Source organism: Anomaloglossus baeobatrachus, chromosome 12 (assembly GCF_048569485.1).
Source record: "Anomaloglossus baeobatrachus isolate aAnoBae1 chromosome 12, aAnoBae1.hap1, whole genome shotgun sequence".
Taxonomy (NCBI): Eukaryota; Metazoa; Chordata; class Amphibia; order Anura; family Aromobatidae; genus Anomaloglossus; species Anomaloglossus baeobatrachus.
Genome location: NC_134364.1, coordinates 49,749,279 through 49,763,446, shown reverse-complemented (window position 1 = coordinate 49,763,446; position 14,168 = coordinate 49,749,279). Strand labels below are relative to the sequence as shown.

The following is a 14,168-nucleotide window of genomic DNA, read 5'->3' as shown; positions in this document are numbered from 1 at the left end:
CGCCCCATGTGCCATAGGATAACATGGGGAGTGTCTGTACTTGCTGAAACCTGCGGATTTATCTGGAAAATCCAGAAAATCTGCGGATTTTACACAGATAAACCCGCAGGTTTAATCTCCTGTGGGCACATAGCCTTACAATTGGGTTTCATTACAAATGTTGCAGTTTTTGCCTTCTATAGCCTCGGTGTTGCACTGTCCAATGCTGGCTGCAGAATGAGCTAAGGCTAAGTTCACATTTCCGCTAAAATGTATCAGTCACAATCCGCTGCTCCTGTAAACAACGGAATCCGTTTAGCGGATTCCATTGCTCCCATAGACTTGTATGAGCAGCGGATTGTGACTGATGATGCTGCGTTGCACCCTCCGCCCGACTGATCAGTCGTGGAACGACTGACCGCCAGGCGGGAGGAACGCAGCATGTAACGTTTTTTTGAGCAGCGCGATCCGTCGGATTTCGCTGCGCATGCTCTCTGGCTCCCTGCACACGTAACCAGATTTGGTTGGTTACCCGATATTTACCCTGGTTACGGTGCAAGGAGCCAGCGCTAAGCGGTGTAGGCCCGTAACCAAGGTAAATATCGGGTAACCAAGGTAAACATCGGGTGCTTTGCTGGTACCCGATATTTAGTCTGGTTACGTGTGCAGGGAGGCCGACACTTCCCCGCTCGGCCCCGCCCCCTCCCGCACTCCGCACATGTATGTACACACACACACACACACACACACCTGTCCCCAGCCATGCAGACAATCAATGCAACTGACACCCTCGTCTGGCCCCGCCCCCCGCTCGGCTCCGCCCCCTCCCGCACTCCGCATGTACACACACACACTCACACATACACTCACCTGTCCCCAGCCATGCAGACCGCAGCACTGCCACTGACATCCTCAGCGCCTGGCCCCGCCCCCGCTCGGCTCCGCCCCCTCCCGCATTCAGCATGTGTATACACACACACACACTATACACACACACTCACCTGTCCTGCAGTCCCTGCGGCACTGACGTCCTCAGTGCCACGGCCCCGCTCGCCCCCCCCCCGAACTCCGCACCCGCACACAACGGAATCCGACAAAGAATTCTGTTCTTTGTCATCCGTTGTACAGCGTTGTACAGCGCATCAGTCACATGCGTCAAGCGACGCATGTGACTGATACAAAACAACGGAAATGTGAACTTAGCCTAACTGATCACTGAACGTGCTATGACTATCTGATGGGCGGGTTATAATGCCTGTATTTTTCTGCACTCCTCTCAGCTGATGTATGAACATAGACCACATCAAAGTAGAATTTGAAGATAAAGTGTGCCGTTCGGTAAACATTTTTAATGAAATCCGACCACAACAAATTCTTTTTACCCCCAGATACAGGCATTTCAGAATATGATAGGTTGTAACTCTCTTATCTGCCTTTTCTGAGCTTCTGTCAGCTGATTTCTGATTGACCACAACAAAGTTGAACGTGCAGGGAAACAAATGGCCTGTAAAAGCCAAATAGTGCTGAATGTTTAAGGAAACCCAACTGTAAAATTGATATTTACCACAAATACAGCAGGAAAAAAATGGTCTCAAAGGTGGAAAACCCTTTAACTTTTCGTTATTCATGTGTCCTGCAGAAAACAAGTCTCATACTTCTCTTTTCGTGTTATAGTGACATGAGGGTGACTGGAATTGCCGGTTCCTGGTGAGAGACGAGAAGGACGTATTTCACGTCTTGCAATGGGAAAGGCGAAGAAAGCAGCAACCAAAACCCGCAGTGACCCTGGAGAAAAAGACCCCCGACATGGCAGCTGGAGCCTCGCCGTGTTCACTTGTGTTTTTGCTGTGTATATTAAGACTTTACATCCATCTCTACCGGGAGGAGATTCAGGTACGGTGATCATGCCGGGAGGGTGCACATACGGGGATATATTGGTGCAGGTGACAAACTCTCCAACTTAAAAGCGAATTTAGATCTCCCCGAAAGACGATTCATGTACGTACCATGGTGCATAGACCGGCCGCGGGTCTCCTGACAGCCTCATGGAGATATATTAGCTGTAAAGGCCACTTTACATGCAACGACATCGCTAACGAGATGTCTCTGGAGTCACTGAATTTGTGACGCACATCCGGCCTCGTTAGCGACGTCGTTGCGCGTGACACCTACGAGCGACCGCTAACGATCCAAAATACCACATCGTTGATTGTTGACATGTCGTTCACTTTCAAAATGTCGTTGATCTTCTGGGACGCAGGTTGTTCGTCGTTCCTGAGGCAGCACACATCGCTACGTGTGACACCCCGAGAACGACAAACAACAGCGTACCTGCGTCCTCCGGCAACGAGGTGGGCGTGACTTCCATGCGGCTGCTCTCCGCCCCTCCGCTTCTATTGGACGCCTGCCGTGTGACGCCGCACAAACCGCCCCCTTAGAAAAGAGGTTGTTCGCCGGCCACAGCGACGTCGTTAGGCAAGTAAGTATGTGTGACGGGTCCGCGCGATGTTGTGCGCCACAGGCAGCGATTTGCCTGTGACGCACAAACGATGGGGGCGGGTGCGATCGCTGGCGATATCGCAGCATGTAAAGTGGCCTTTAGTATATTGTGAAATTGGCGCCCAGCACTTTTGATTCTGATCACATCTTCATTGATGATATAAACCCGAATAAATATACCAAATAGCACACCCAATGACGAAAACAAGACTGGCGCCAACATAGTGAATGGGCTCTGTGCCGCCCCCGGTGTCCAGCACGTCCAATTTTTTCATATTTCTATCTCTATAAAAGAACAGAAATTAAAAAAAAAAAACATATTTGAATGTGAGGCTTACATTCTTGTTGTTCATCTACTTTATGTGGTTTTTTTTGTTTTTTTATGTGGAAACAGCAAAAAATTACCTCCTGTTTTTGACTAAAGCATGACCAAGTCAGATGCACCACACCTTTATAAAAATGTATAACATATAAGGTGTGCAGAGTTCATTAATGCCGCATATGTCTATGTCTACAGGGGGCTGAGAGGAGCATTATAATGCAGAATGGGCTATATAAAGGGGCTCAGATGAGATACAGTGCCTACAAGTAGTATTCAACCCCCTGCAGATTTAACAGGTTTACACATTCGGAATTAACTTGGCATTGTGACATTTGGACTATAGATCAGCCTGGAAGTGTGAAATGCAGCAAAAAAGAATGTTATTTCTTTTTTTTTTTTTTTTTTTTTTTTTTAAATTGTGAAAAGTTTATTCAGAGGGTCATTTATTATTCAACCCCTCAAACCACCAGAATTCTGTTTGGTTCCCCTAAAGTATTAAGAAGTATTTCAGGCACAAAGAACAATGAGCTTCACATGTTTGGATTAATTATCTCTTTTTCCAGCCTTTTCTGACTAATTAAGACCCTCCCCAAACTTGTGAACAGCACTCATACTTGGTCAACATGGGAAAGACAAAGGAGCATTCCAAGGCCATCAGAGACAAGATCGTGGAGGGTCACAAGGCTGGCAAGGGGTACAAAACCCTTTCCAAGGAGTTGGGCCTACCAGTCTCCACTGTTGGGAGCATCATCCGGAAGTGGAAGGCTTATGGAACTACTGTTAGCCTTCCACGGCCTGGACAGCCTTTGAAAGTTTCCACCCGTGCCGAGGCCAGGCTTGTCCGAAGAGTCAAGGCTAACCCAAGGACAACAAGGAAGGAGCTCCGGGAAGATCTCATGGCAGTGGGGACATTGGTTTCAGTCAATACCATAAGTAACGTACTCCACCGCAATGGTCTCCGTTCCAGACGAGCCCGTAAGGTACCTTTACTTTCAAAGCGTCATGTCAAGGCTCGTCTACAGTTTGCTCATGATCACTTGGAGGACTCTGAGACAGATTGGTTCAAGGTTCTCTGGTCTGATGAGACCAAGATCGAGATCTTTGGTGCCAACCACACACGTGACGTTTGGAGACTGGATGGCACTGCATACGACCCCAAGAATACCATCCCTACAGTCAAGCATGGTGGTGGCAGCATCATGCTGTGGGGCTGTTTCTCAGCCAAAGGGCCTGGCCATCTGGTCCGCATGGGAAGATGGATAGCACGATCTACCTGGAGATTTTGGCCAAGAACCTCCGCTCCTCCATCAAGGATCTTAAGATGGGTCGTCATTTCATCTTCCAACAAGACAACGACCCAAAGCACACAGCCAAGAAAACCAAGGCCTGGTTCAAGAGGGAAAAAATCAAGGTGTTGCAGTGGCCTAGTCAGTCTCCTGACCTTAACCCAATTGAAAACTTGTGGAAGGAGCTCAAGATTAAAGTCCACATGAGACACCCAAAGAACCTAGATAACTTGGAGAAGATCTGTATGGAGGAGTGGGCCAAGATAACTCCAGAGACCTGTGCCGGCCTGATCAGGTCTTATAAAAGACGATTATTAGCTGTAATTGCAAACAAGGGTTATTCCACAAAATATTAAACCTAGGGGTTGAATAATAATTGACCCACACTTTTATGTGGAAAATGTATTAAAATTTAACTGAGCAACATAACTTGTTGGTTTGTAAGATTTATGCATCTGTTAATAAATCCTGCTCTTGTTTGAAGTTTGCAGGCTCTAACTTATTTGCATCTTATCAAACCTGCTAAATCTGCAGGGGGTTGAATACTACTTGTAGGCACTGTATATACTGTAGGATGGCCTATGTACAGGGGCCTTAGAGGAGAGATATACTGCAGGATAGGCGATGTACAAGCGGCTGAGAGGAGAGATACATTCTAGGGTGAACTGAGAAGAGAGATATACTGCAGGATAAGCAATGTACAAGGGGCTGAGAGGAGAGATCTACTGTAGGATAGGGTGTGTACAGGGGGCTGAGAGGAGCATTAGGCTATGTGCCCACTGGACTTTGTACCTGCGGATTTTGCCATGGAAAACCTGCGGATTTATCTGTATTTTCTAGATAAATCCGAAGGTTTTAGCAAGTACAGATACTCCCCATGCTATCCTATGGGACATGGGGAGTGCTGTGTCCATGCTGCGGTATGTGTGGCTGCGGAATATGCTGCGGATGTCTCACAGCCGCACATAACTGCATGTCAATTATTCCTGCGGAAATACCTTCGGAAATCCCGGCCCTCCACTATGGAGATAGAGGCCGGGACTTCCGCAGGTAAGTCGCATGAATGTCCGTAAGTTTACCGCAGATATTTCTCTGGAATCCCGCAGCAATGGATAGCTGCAGATTCCGAGGATCAGCTGCGGAAAACCTGCGGACGTACCTGCGGATATATCCGCAGTTACAGAGACCCGTGGGCACATTGCCTTATACTGCAGAAAGGGCTATATACAGAGGCTGAGAGGAGAAATATACTGCAGGTTAGGCTATGTACGTGGGGCTGAGAGGAGAGATGTACTGCAGGATGGGCTATATACAGGGGCTGAGAGGAGAGGTATTTTGTAGGATGAGGTGTGTATAGGGAGCTGAGAGGAGAGATATACTGCAGGTTAGGCGATGTACAGGGGGCTGAGAGGACAGAAATACCGCAGACTGATCTCTATACAGGAGCTGGGAGGAGAAATGTAGTTAAGGATAGGCCATGTTCAAGGGGCTGAGAGGAAAGATACATTCTAGGATGAACTGAGAGGAGATATATACTGCAGGATAGGCAATGTACAAGGGGCTGAGAGGAGAGATCTACTGTAGCATAGGATGTGTACAGGGGGCTGAGAAGAGCACTGCAGAATGGGCTATATACAGAGGCTGAGAGGAGAAAAATACTGCAGGTTAGGCTATGTACATGGGGCTGAGAGGAGAGATGTACTGCAGGATGGGCTATATACAAGGGCTGAGAGGAGAGGTATTTTGTAGGATGAGCTGTGTATAGGGAGCTGAGAGGAGAGATATACTGCAGGACAGAATATGTTCAGGTGGGCTGGGATGAGCATTATACTGCAGAATGGGCTATACACCGGGGCTGAGAGGAGAGATATACTGCAGAATGGGCTATGTACAGGGGGCTCAGATGAGAGATATAGTGCAAAATAGGCTATATACAAGAACTGAGAGCAGAGATATACTTTAGGATGGGCTGTGTACAGGAGGCTGAGAGCATAGATATGCTGTGAGATGAGCAGTATACAGGGGGTTAACGAGAGATATACTGCACAGTGGGTTATATACATGGGTTGAGAGGAGAGATATACTGCTCAATAGACTGTATGTGGAGCTGAGAATATACTGCTAGATGTGTTGTGTACTGGGGGATAAGAGGAGAGATATACAGTGGATACAGTAAGTTTTCAGACCCCTTTACATTTTTCACTCTTTGTTTCATTGCAGCCATTTGGTAAATTCAAAAAAGTTCTTTTTTTTCTCATTAATGTACACTCTGCACCCCATCCCCCGTCTTGACAGACAAAAAACAAAAATATAGAAAGTTTTGCAAAATTTATTAAACAAGAAAACCTGAAATATCACATGGTCATAAGTATTCAGACCCTTTGCTCAGTATTGAGTAGAAGCGCCCTCCTTTTGAGCTAGTACAGCCATGAGTCTTCTTGGGAATGATACATCAAGTTTTTCACCCCTGGATTTGGGGATCCTCGGCCATTCTTCCTTGCAGATCCTCTCCAGTTCCGTCAGTTTGGATGGTGAATGTTGGTGGACGCCATTTTCAGGTCTCTCCAGAGATGCTCAATTGGGTTTAGGTCAGGGCTCTGGCTGGGCCGGTCAAGAATAGTCAGAGTTGTTCTGAAGCCACTCCTTTGTTATTTTAGCTGTGTGCTTAGGGTCATTGTCTTGTTCAAGGGTGAACCTTCCACCAAGTTTGAGGTCCAGAGCACTCTGGAAGAGGTTTTCTTCCAGAATATCTCTGTACTTGGCCACATTCATCTTTCCTTCAATTGCAACCAGTCGTCCTGTCCCTGCAGCTGCAAAACACCCCCATAGCATGATGCAGCCACCACCATGTTTCACTGTGGGAATTATATTGGGCAGTTAATGAGCAGTTAAACACCACTAATCCCTAAGGAAAAAACAGTGCTAGATATTCCCATAAAATTTAATTGTATTACAACAATAAAACCCAAATATACAATATAATTTTCCAAACAGGAGATCCACTTATGGGACTCAATTTATCCACAATTAATAAAGCGCATTTGTGACAATTAAAGCCTGTTCAGCAACTGTATAATCACTGTCCTATCATTAATAAATAGTAATTTGCATGGCTATACAGGCAATAGTTAATGTTAATCAAGGAAGCTTTTTCTACAACATTTATACTAACAGTTTGATCCGACCAGTTTTTCAATTATTTACAACCCACAATCCGTTATTTTTTATAGATTTATATAATTTGCCTATTCATACTACAAATAATTAAATACAGGGTTAATAATTATTAGAATTACTGATGGAAAATAAACATTTCCTTTTTAATATAAATTATACTAATTGAGAAAGCCCATTGATTGGTAAGTGTCACAATACCTGGAATAAGGTGATACTAGTGGATGCAGAATGAATTCAGTATGCCCTTGGTAGCCTGCTATGAGATGTGGATAAATGAGTCCTCCTTCAATCCCAACGCACGTTTCCACCTTTCTTCCTCAGTGGACTAGGTGATGAGCAGTGCCTGGTTTTTCTTTTTCGCTCCTAATTGGGAGACCCAGACAGTGGGTGTATAGCTACTGCCTCTGGAGGCCGCACAAAGAACTACACTTAAAAGTGTAAGGCCCCTCCCCTTCTGGCTATACACCCTCCCGTAGGAGTACGGATTCCTCAGTTTTAGCTTTGTGCGCAGGAGGTCAGACACGCACGCATAGCTCCATTGTTTTTAGTCAGCAGCAGCTGCTGACTATGTCGGATGGAAGAAAAGAGGGCCCATACAGGGCTCCCAGCATGCTCCCTTCTCACCCCACTGTATGTCGGAGGTGTTTGTAAGGTTGAGGTACCCATTGCGGGTACGGCGGCAGGAGCCCACATGCTGATTCCTTCCCCATCCCTTTTTACAGGGCTCTGGGTGAAGTGGGATTTACTGGTCTCCAGGCACTGAGACCGTGCTCCATCTACAGCCCCTGGAGAAGATGCTGGATGGAGCGGAGTACATCAGGGACATGGCCCTGCTTTCTCAAGGTACTCTGTGTCCCCGTGCATTTGGCGCGCACACCGCAGCATGCTGGGTGTTGTAGTGCGCCGGGGACATCAGCGCTGCGGCGCTTGTGCCATGGCCTCATTCAGCTTCGCTGAAGCAGGCACACTTCTGGGAATCGGTCGCGCCGGCCGCTGGGACTGCGGCGCGGCTGGCACTTGTGGTGCGCCGGGGACTTCAGCGCGGGCCGCGCTTTTACGGCGGCCGCGCTGATAACTCGAGTCCCCGGCTTTTGCGGCCTGCTTCCGTTCGTTCCCGCCCCCAGACCTGCCAGTCAGGAGAGGGGCGGGACGCTGGTCAGTGCATCAGCGCCGAGGGCTGGAGTCGTTTTTACATACTCCAGCCCTCACAATCGGCACAGAGGGGACACTGTTTCCCGCACTTTTGTTTAGGAACTCCCACGGACCGCCCCTCTCCACAGACGCCGGCAGCCATTCCTGCTGACACGCTGAGCTGCAGAGGGGAGCCGGGGAGACCCAGACAAGGAATTCTGCGCCTCTTACCCGCTATTCAGCGGGCGGTAAGCAGCCCTCAGGGCTCACCCCCTCTTGTGCCAGTAGTATTCTTAGTATTTTGTTTCTACAAATACTTTGTATTGCATAGCGCTGGTCGCCCTTTGGCTATAGACTCTCTCACATTGCAGAGAGCCAGCAGCATGTCGTCCGTAAAACGCAAGGGTGCCAAGGCACAGACATTATATGCTTCCTGCACCGCATGTGGGACTTTTCTACCGGCAGGACCCCCATTGTGTGCAGTGCTCGGCCCCTGCGGCGCTTGCACAGTCGGGACCTCTGCTGGACGTGACCCAGGGTGTACCACCTGTGAATGCTGTCCAGGTGACAGGAACTGAGTTTGCAGCTTTTGCTGACAGAATGTCTCTCACTATGTCACAAATTCTTGACACATTGCGAGCTAGGCCTGTACTTCAGGCCACGGACACTGTGCAATCATTGCCCCCTGGTCCCCCTCAGCTGAGTTACCTCCAAGCTCCGGGACGGGCACATACACCTCAGGGTGAAGACTCTGACTCGGACGATGGCCCCGGGCAGCCTAAGCGGGCTCGCTATGACGGGCCTTCACATTCATCTCAATGGTCAGGATCCCAGCGAGATGAATCTATGGGTGATGAGGCGGACGTAACTGATCAAGATTCTGATCCTGGGACCGCTCTCAATCTAGATACACCAGATGGTGACGCCATAGTTAATGATCTTATATTTAACATCAATAAGATGTTAAATATTTCCCCACCAGCTCCTCTTGTAGAGGAGTCAGCTTCGCAGCACGAGAGAATCCATTTCAGATACCCTAAGCGTACATTAAGCACTTTTCTGGACCACGCTGACTTTAGAGACGCAATCCAGAAACCCCACGCTTATCCTGAAAGGCGTTTTTCTAAACGGCTTAAAGATACACGCTATCCTTTTCCCCCTGAGGTGGTCAAGGGTTGGACCCAGTGTCCAAAAGTGGATCCTCCAATTTCCAGGCTTGCAGCTAGATCCTTGGTTGCAGTTGAAGATGGAGCGGCACTTAAAGATGCCACTGACAGGCAGATGGAGCTCTGGCTGAAATCCATCTATGAAGCGATTGGAGCGTCATTAGCGCCATCTTTTGCGGCCGTATGGGCACTCCAAGCTATCTCAGCCGGGCTTGCGCAAGTCGACTCAGTCACACGTGCATTTGCCCCGCAGGTAGCACCATTGACCTCGCAAATGGCGGCATTCGCGTCGTACGCGATTAATGCTGTTCTTGACGCTACAAGCCGCACGGCAGTGGCGTCAGCCAACTCCGTTGTTTTGCGTAGGGCCCTGTGGTTGAGACATTGGAAAGCAGATTCTCATTCCAAGAAGTGCTTAACCAATTTGCCTTTTTCTCGTGACCGATTGTTTGGAGAGCGTTTGGATGAAATCATCAAACACTCCAAGGGTAAGGACTCATCCTTACCGCAACACAGACAAAACAAACCCCAACAGAGGAAGGGTCAGTCTGGTTATCGGTCCTTTCGAGGACCGGGCAGGTCCCAATTCGCCTCGTCAAAAAAGACTCAAAAAGACCAGAGACGCTCAGATTCTTGGAGGTCTCAGTCACGCCCAAAAAGGACAGCCGGAGGAACCGTTGCCAAGACGGCGTCCTCCTGACTTGCGGTCTCCGATTCCCACACCCGCGGTCGGTGGGAGGCTTTCCCACTTTGGCGACATTTGGCTGTCACGCGTCAAAGACCGTTGGGTGAGGGATATTCTGTCTCACGGGTACAGGATAGAGTTCAGTTCTCGTCCGCCAACTCGTTTCTTCAGAACTTCTCCACCACCAGACCGAGCCGATGCTCTGTTGCAGGCGGTGGCCGCTCTAAAGGCGGAAGGAGTGGTGACCTCCGTCCCTCTTCAGGAACAAGGTCACGGTTTTTACTCCAATCTGTTTGTGGTCCCAAAAAAGGACGGATCGTATCGACCCGTCCTGGATCTAAAGTTGCTCAACAGACACGTAAAAGTCAGGAGGTTCCGGATGGAATCCCTACGCTCCGTCATAGCCTCAATGTCTCAAGGAGATTTTCTAGCATCAATAGATATCAAAGATGCGTATCTCCACGTGCCGATTGCACCAGAGCATCAGCGTTTCCTACGCTTCGTCATACACGACGAACACCTGCAGTTCGTAGCGTTACCTTTCGGTCTGGCAACAGCCCCCGGGTCTTCACCAAAGTCATGGCAGCAGTAGTAGCTGTTCTGCACTCGCAGGGTCACTCGGTCATCCCGTATCTAGACGACCTGCTTATAAAGGCACCCTCTCAAGAGGCATGCCAGCACAGTCTGAAGGTGGCACTAGACACTCTCCAGAGTTTCGGGTGGATTATCAACTTTCCAAAGTCTCATCTAACCCCGACCCAATCTCTGACTTATCTTGGCATGGAGTTTCATACTCTCTCAGCGATAGTGAAGCTTCCACTGGACAAGCAGTGCTCGCTACGGACTGGAGTGCAATCTCTCCTTCAGAGCCAGTCGCACTCACTGAGGCGCCTCATGCATTTCCTAGGAAAGATGGTAGCAGCAATGGAGGCAGTCCCGTTCGCGCAGTTTCATCTGCGCCCTCTACAATGGGACATTCTACGCCAATGGGATGGGAAATCGACGTCCCTCGACAGGACTGTCTCCCTCTCTCAGACTGCCAAGGACTCTCTGCGTTGGTGGCTTCTCCCCACCTCATTGTCACAGGGAAAGTCGTTCCTTCCCCCGTCCTGGGCAGTGGTCACGACGGATGCGAGCCTATCAGGGTGGGGAGCGGTGTTTCTCCACCACAGGGCTCAGGGGACGTGGACTCAGGAAGAGTCCACCCTGCAGATCAATGTTCTGGAAATCAGAGCAATCTATCTTGCCCTGCGAGCCTTCCAACAATGGCTGGAAGGCAAGCAGATTCGGATTCAGTCGGACAATTCCACGGCGGTGGCGTACATCAACCACCAAGGGGGAACACGCAGTCGCCAAGCTTTTCAAGAAGTCCAGCGGATTTTGACGTGGGTGGAAAGCAGAGCGTCCACCATATCCGCAGTTCACATCCCAGGCGTGGAAAACTGGGAAGCAGACTTTCTCAGTCGCCAGGGCATGGACGCAGGAGAATGGTCCCTTCACCCGGACGTGTTTCAGCAGATCTGTTGCCGCTGGGGGACGCCGGACGTCGATCTGATGGCGTCACGGCACAACAACAAGGTCCCAGTTTTCATGGCACGGTCTCACGATCACCGAGCACTGGCGGCAGACGCCTTGGTTCAGGATTGGTCGCAATTCCGACTCCCCTATGTGTTCCCACCTCTAGCATTGTTACCCAGAGTTCTCCGGAAAATCAGGTCCGACTGCCATCGAGCCATACTCGTCGCTCCAGATTGGCCAAGAAGGTCGTGGTACCCGGATCTGTGGCATCTCACGGTAGGCCAACCGTGGACACTACCAGACCGTCCAGATTTGCTGTCTCAAGGGCCGTTTTTCCATCTGAATTCTGCGGCCCTGAACCTGACTGTGTGGCCATTGAGTCCTGGATCCTAGCGGCCTCAGGTTTATCTCATGAAGTTGTTGCCACAATGAGACAGGCTAGAAAACCATCCTCAGCTAAGATCTATCACAGGACGTGGAAGATATTCTTAGCGTGGTGCTTGGCTCAAGGGTTTTCTCCCTGGCCATTTGCATTGCCAATTTTTCTTTCCTTCCTGCAGTCTGGGTTGGAAAAAGGTTTGTCGCTTAGCTCTCTTAAGGGTCAAGTCTCCGCGCTATCCGTATTCTTTCAGAAGCGCTTGGCACGGCTTTCTAAAGTACGCACGTTTCTCCAAGGAGTTTGTCATATCGTTCCTCCTTACAGACGGCCATTGGAACCCTGGGATCTGAACAAGGTTCTCATTGCTCTCCAGAAGCCGCCTTTCGAGCCTTTGAAAGAGGTTTCCCTTTCTCGGCTTTCACAAAAGGTAGTTTTTCTTGTGGCGGTCACGTCTCTTCGAAGAGTGTCCGAGCTAGCGGCGTTATCTTGCAAATCTCCCTTCCTGGTGTTTCACCAAGACAAGGTAGTACTGCGTCCAATTCCAGAGTTTTCTCCCAAGGTGGTTTCTTCCTTTCATCTCAATCAGGATATCACTTTGCCATCTTTGTGTCCGCATCCAGTTCACCAATTTGAAAAGGGTTTACATCTGTTGGACCTGGTGAGAGCACTCAGGATTTACATTTCTCGCACGGCGTCTCTACGCCGTTCTGATGCGCTCTTTGTCCTAGTCGCTGGTCAGCATAAGGGATCGCAAGCTTCCAAATCCACCCTGGCGCGGTGGATCAAGGAACCAATTCTTCACACATACCGTTCTGCTGGGCTTCCGATTCCATCTGGACTGAAGGCCCATTCTACCAGAGCCGTGGGTGCGTCCTGGGCATTGCGGCATCAGGCTACGGCTCAGCAAGTGTGCCAGGCGGCTACCTGGTCGAGTCTGCACACGTTTACCAAACACTATCAAGTGCATACCTACGCTTCGGCAGATGCCAGCCTAGGTAGACAGGTCCTTCAGGCGGCGGTGGCCCACCTGTAGGAAGAGGCTGTCTGACAGCCCGTTCATGTGGTATCTTTTTACCCACCCAGGGACTGCTTTTGGACGTCCCACTGTCTGGGTCTCCCAATTAGGAGCGAAAAAGAAGAAGGGAATTTTGTTTACTTACCGTAAATTCCTTTTCTTCTAGCTCCAATTGGGAGACCCAGCACCCGCCCTATTTGTTCTTAGGGTTTCGTTTTTCGGGTGCACATGTTGTTCATGTTGTTTCTTAAGTTCTCCGATCTTGTTATCGGATTGAATTTGTTTTTGAAACTGTTATTGGCTTTCCTCCTTCTTGCTTTGGTACTAAAACTGAGGAATCCGTACTCCTACGGGAGGGTGTATAGCCAGAAGGGGAGGGGCCTTACACTTTTAAGTGTAGTTCTTTGTGCGGCCTCCAGAGGCAGTAGCTATACACCCACTGTCTGGGTCTCCCAATTGGAGCTAGAAGAAAAGGAATTTACGGTAAGTAAACAAAATTCCCTTCTCTCCACACATACTGCTTAGAATAATCACCAAAAAGTTCTATCTTCTCATTTGACCAGAGAATCTTATTTCTCATAGTCTGGGAGCCCTTCATGTGTTTGGTTTTTTTTTCGCAAACTTTGTGCGGGCTTTCATATGTCTTGCACTGAGGAGAGACTTCCGTCGGGTCACTCTGCCATAAAGACCCGACTGGTGGAGGGCTGCAGTGATAGTGACTTTGTGGAACTTTCTCCCATCTCCCTACTGCATCTCTGGAGCTCAGCCACAGTGATCTTGGGGTTCTTCTTTACCTCTCTCACCAAGGCTCTTCTCCCATGATTGCTCAGTTTGACTGAACGGCCAGGTCTAGGAAGAGTTCTGCTGGTCCCAAACCTCTTCCATTTAAGGATTATGGAGGCCACTGTGCTCTTAGAAACCTTGAGTACTGCAGAAATTCTTTTGTAACCTTGGCCAGATCTGTGCCTTGCCACAATTCTCTGAGCTCCTTGGGCAGGTCCTTTGACCTCA

The 14,168-nt window shown here is 49.2% G+C and overlaps 1 protein-coding gene across 2 annotated transcripts in view; it reads left to right on the top strand.

The window, feature by feature from the left end:
* TMEM260 (transmembrane protein 260) overlaps positions 1 to 14,168 on the top strand; it is a 142,202-nt gene that overhangs the window by 2,997 nt on the left and 125,037 nt on the right. The window contains exon 3 of one of the 2 annotated variants that reach the window (XM_075331282.1): positions 1,654 to 1,872. In XM_075331282.1, coding sequence (XP_075187397.1) covers positions 1,722 to 1,872 — 151 coding nt within the window. In that variant the 5' untranslated portion in view covers positions 1,654 to 1,721. Of the gene's footprint in view, positions 1 to 1,653; positions 1,873 to 14,168 lie in introns of those variants that run through there. The other variant, XM_075331283.1, reaches the window with a different exon arrangement.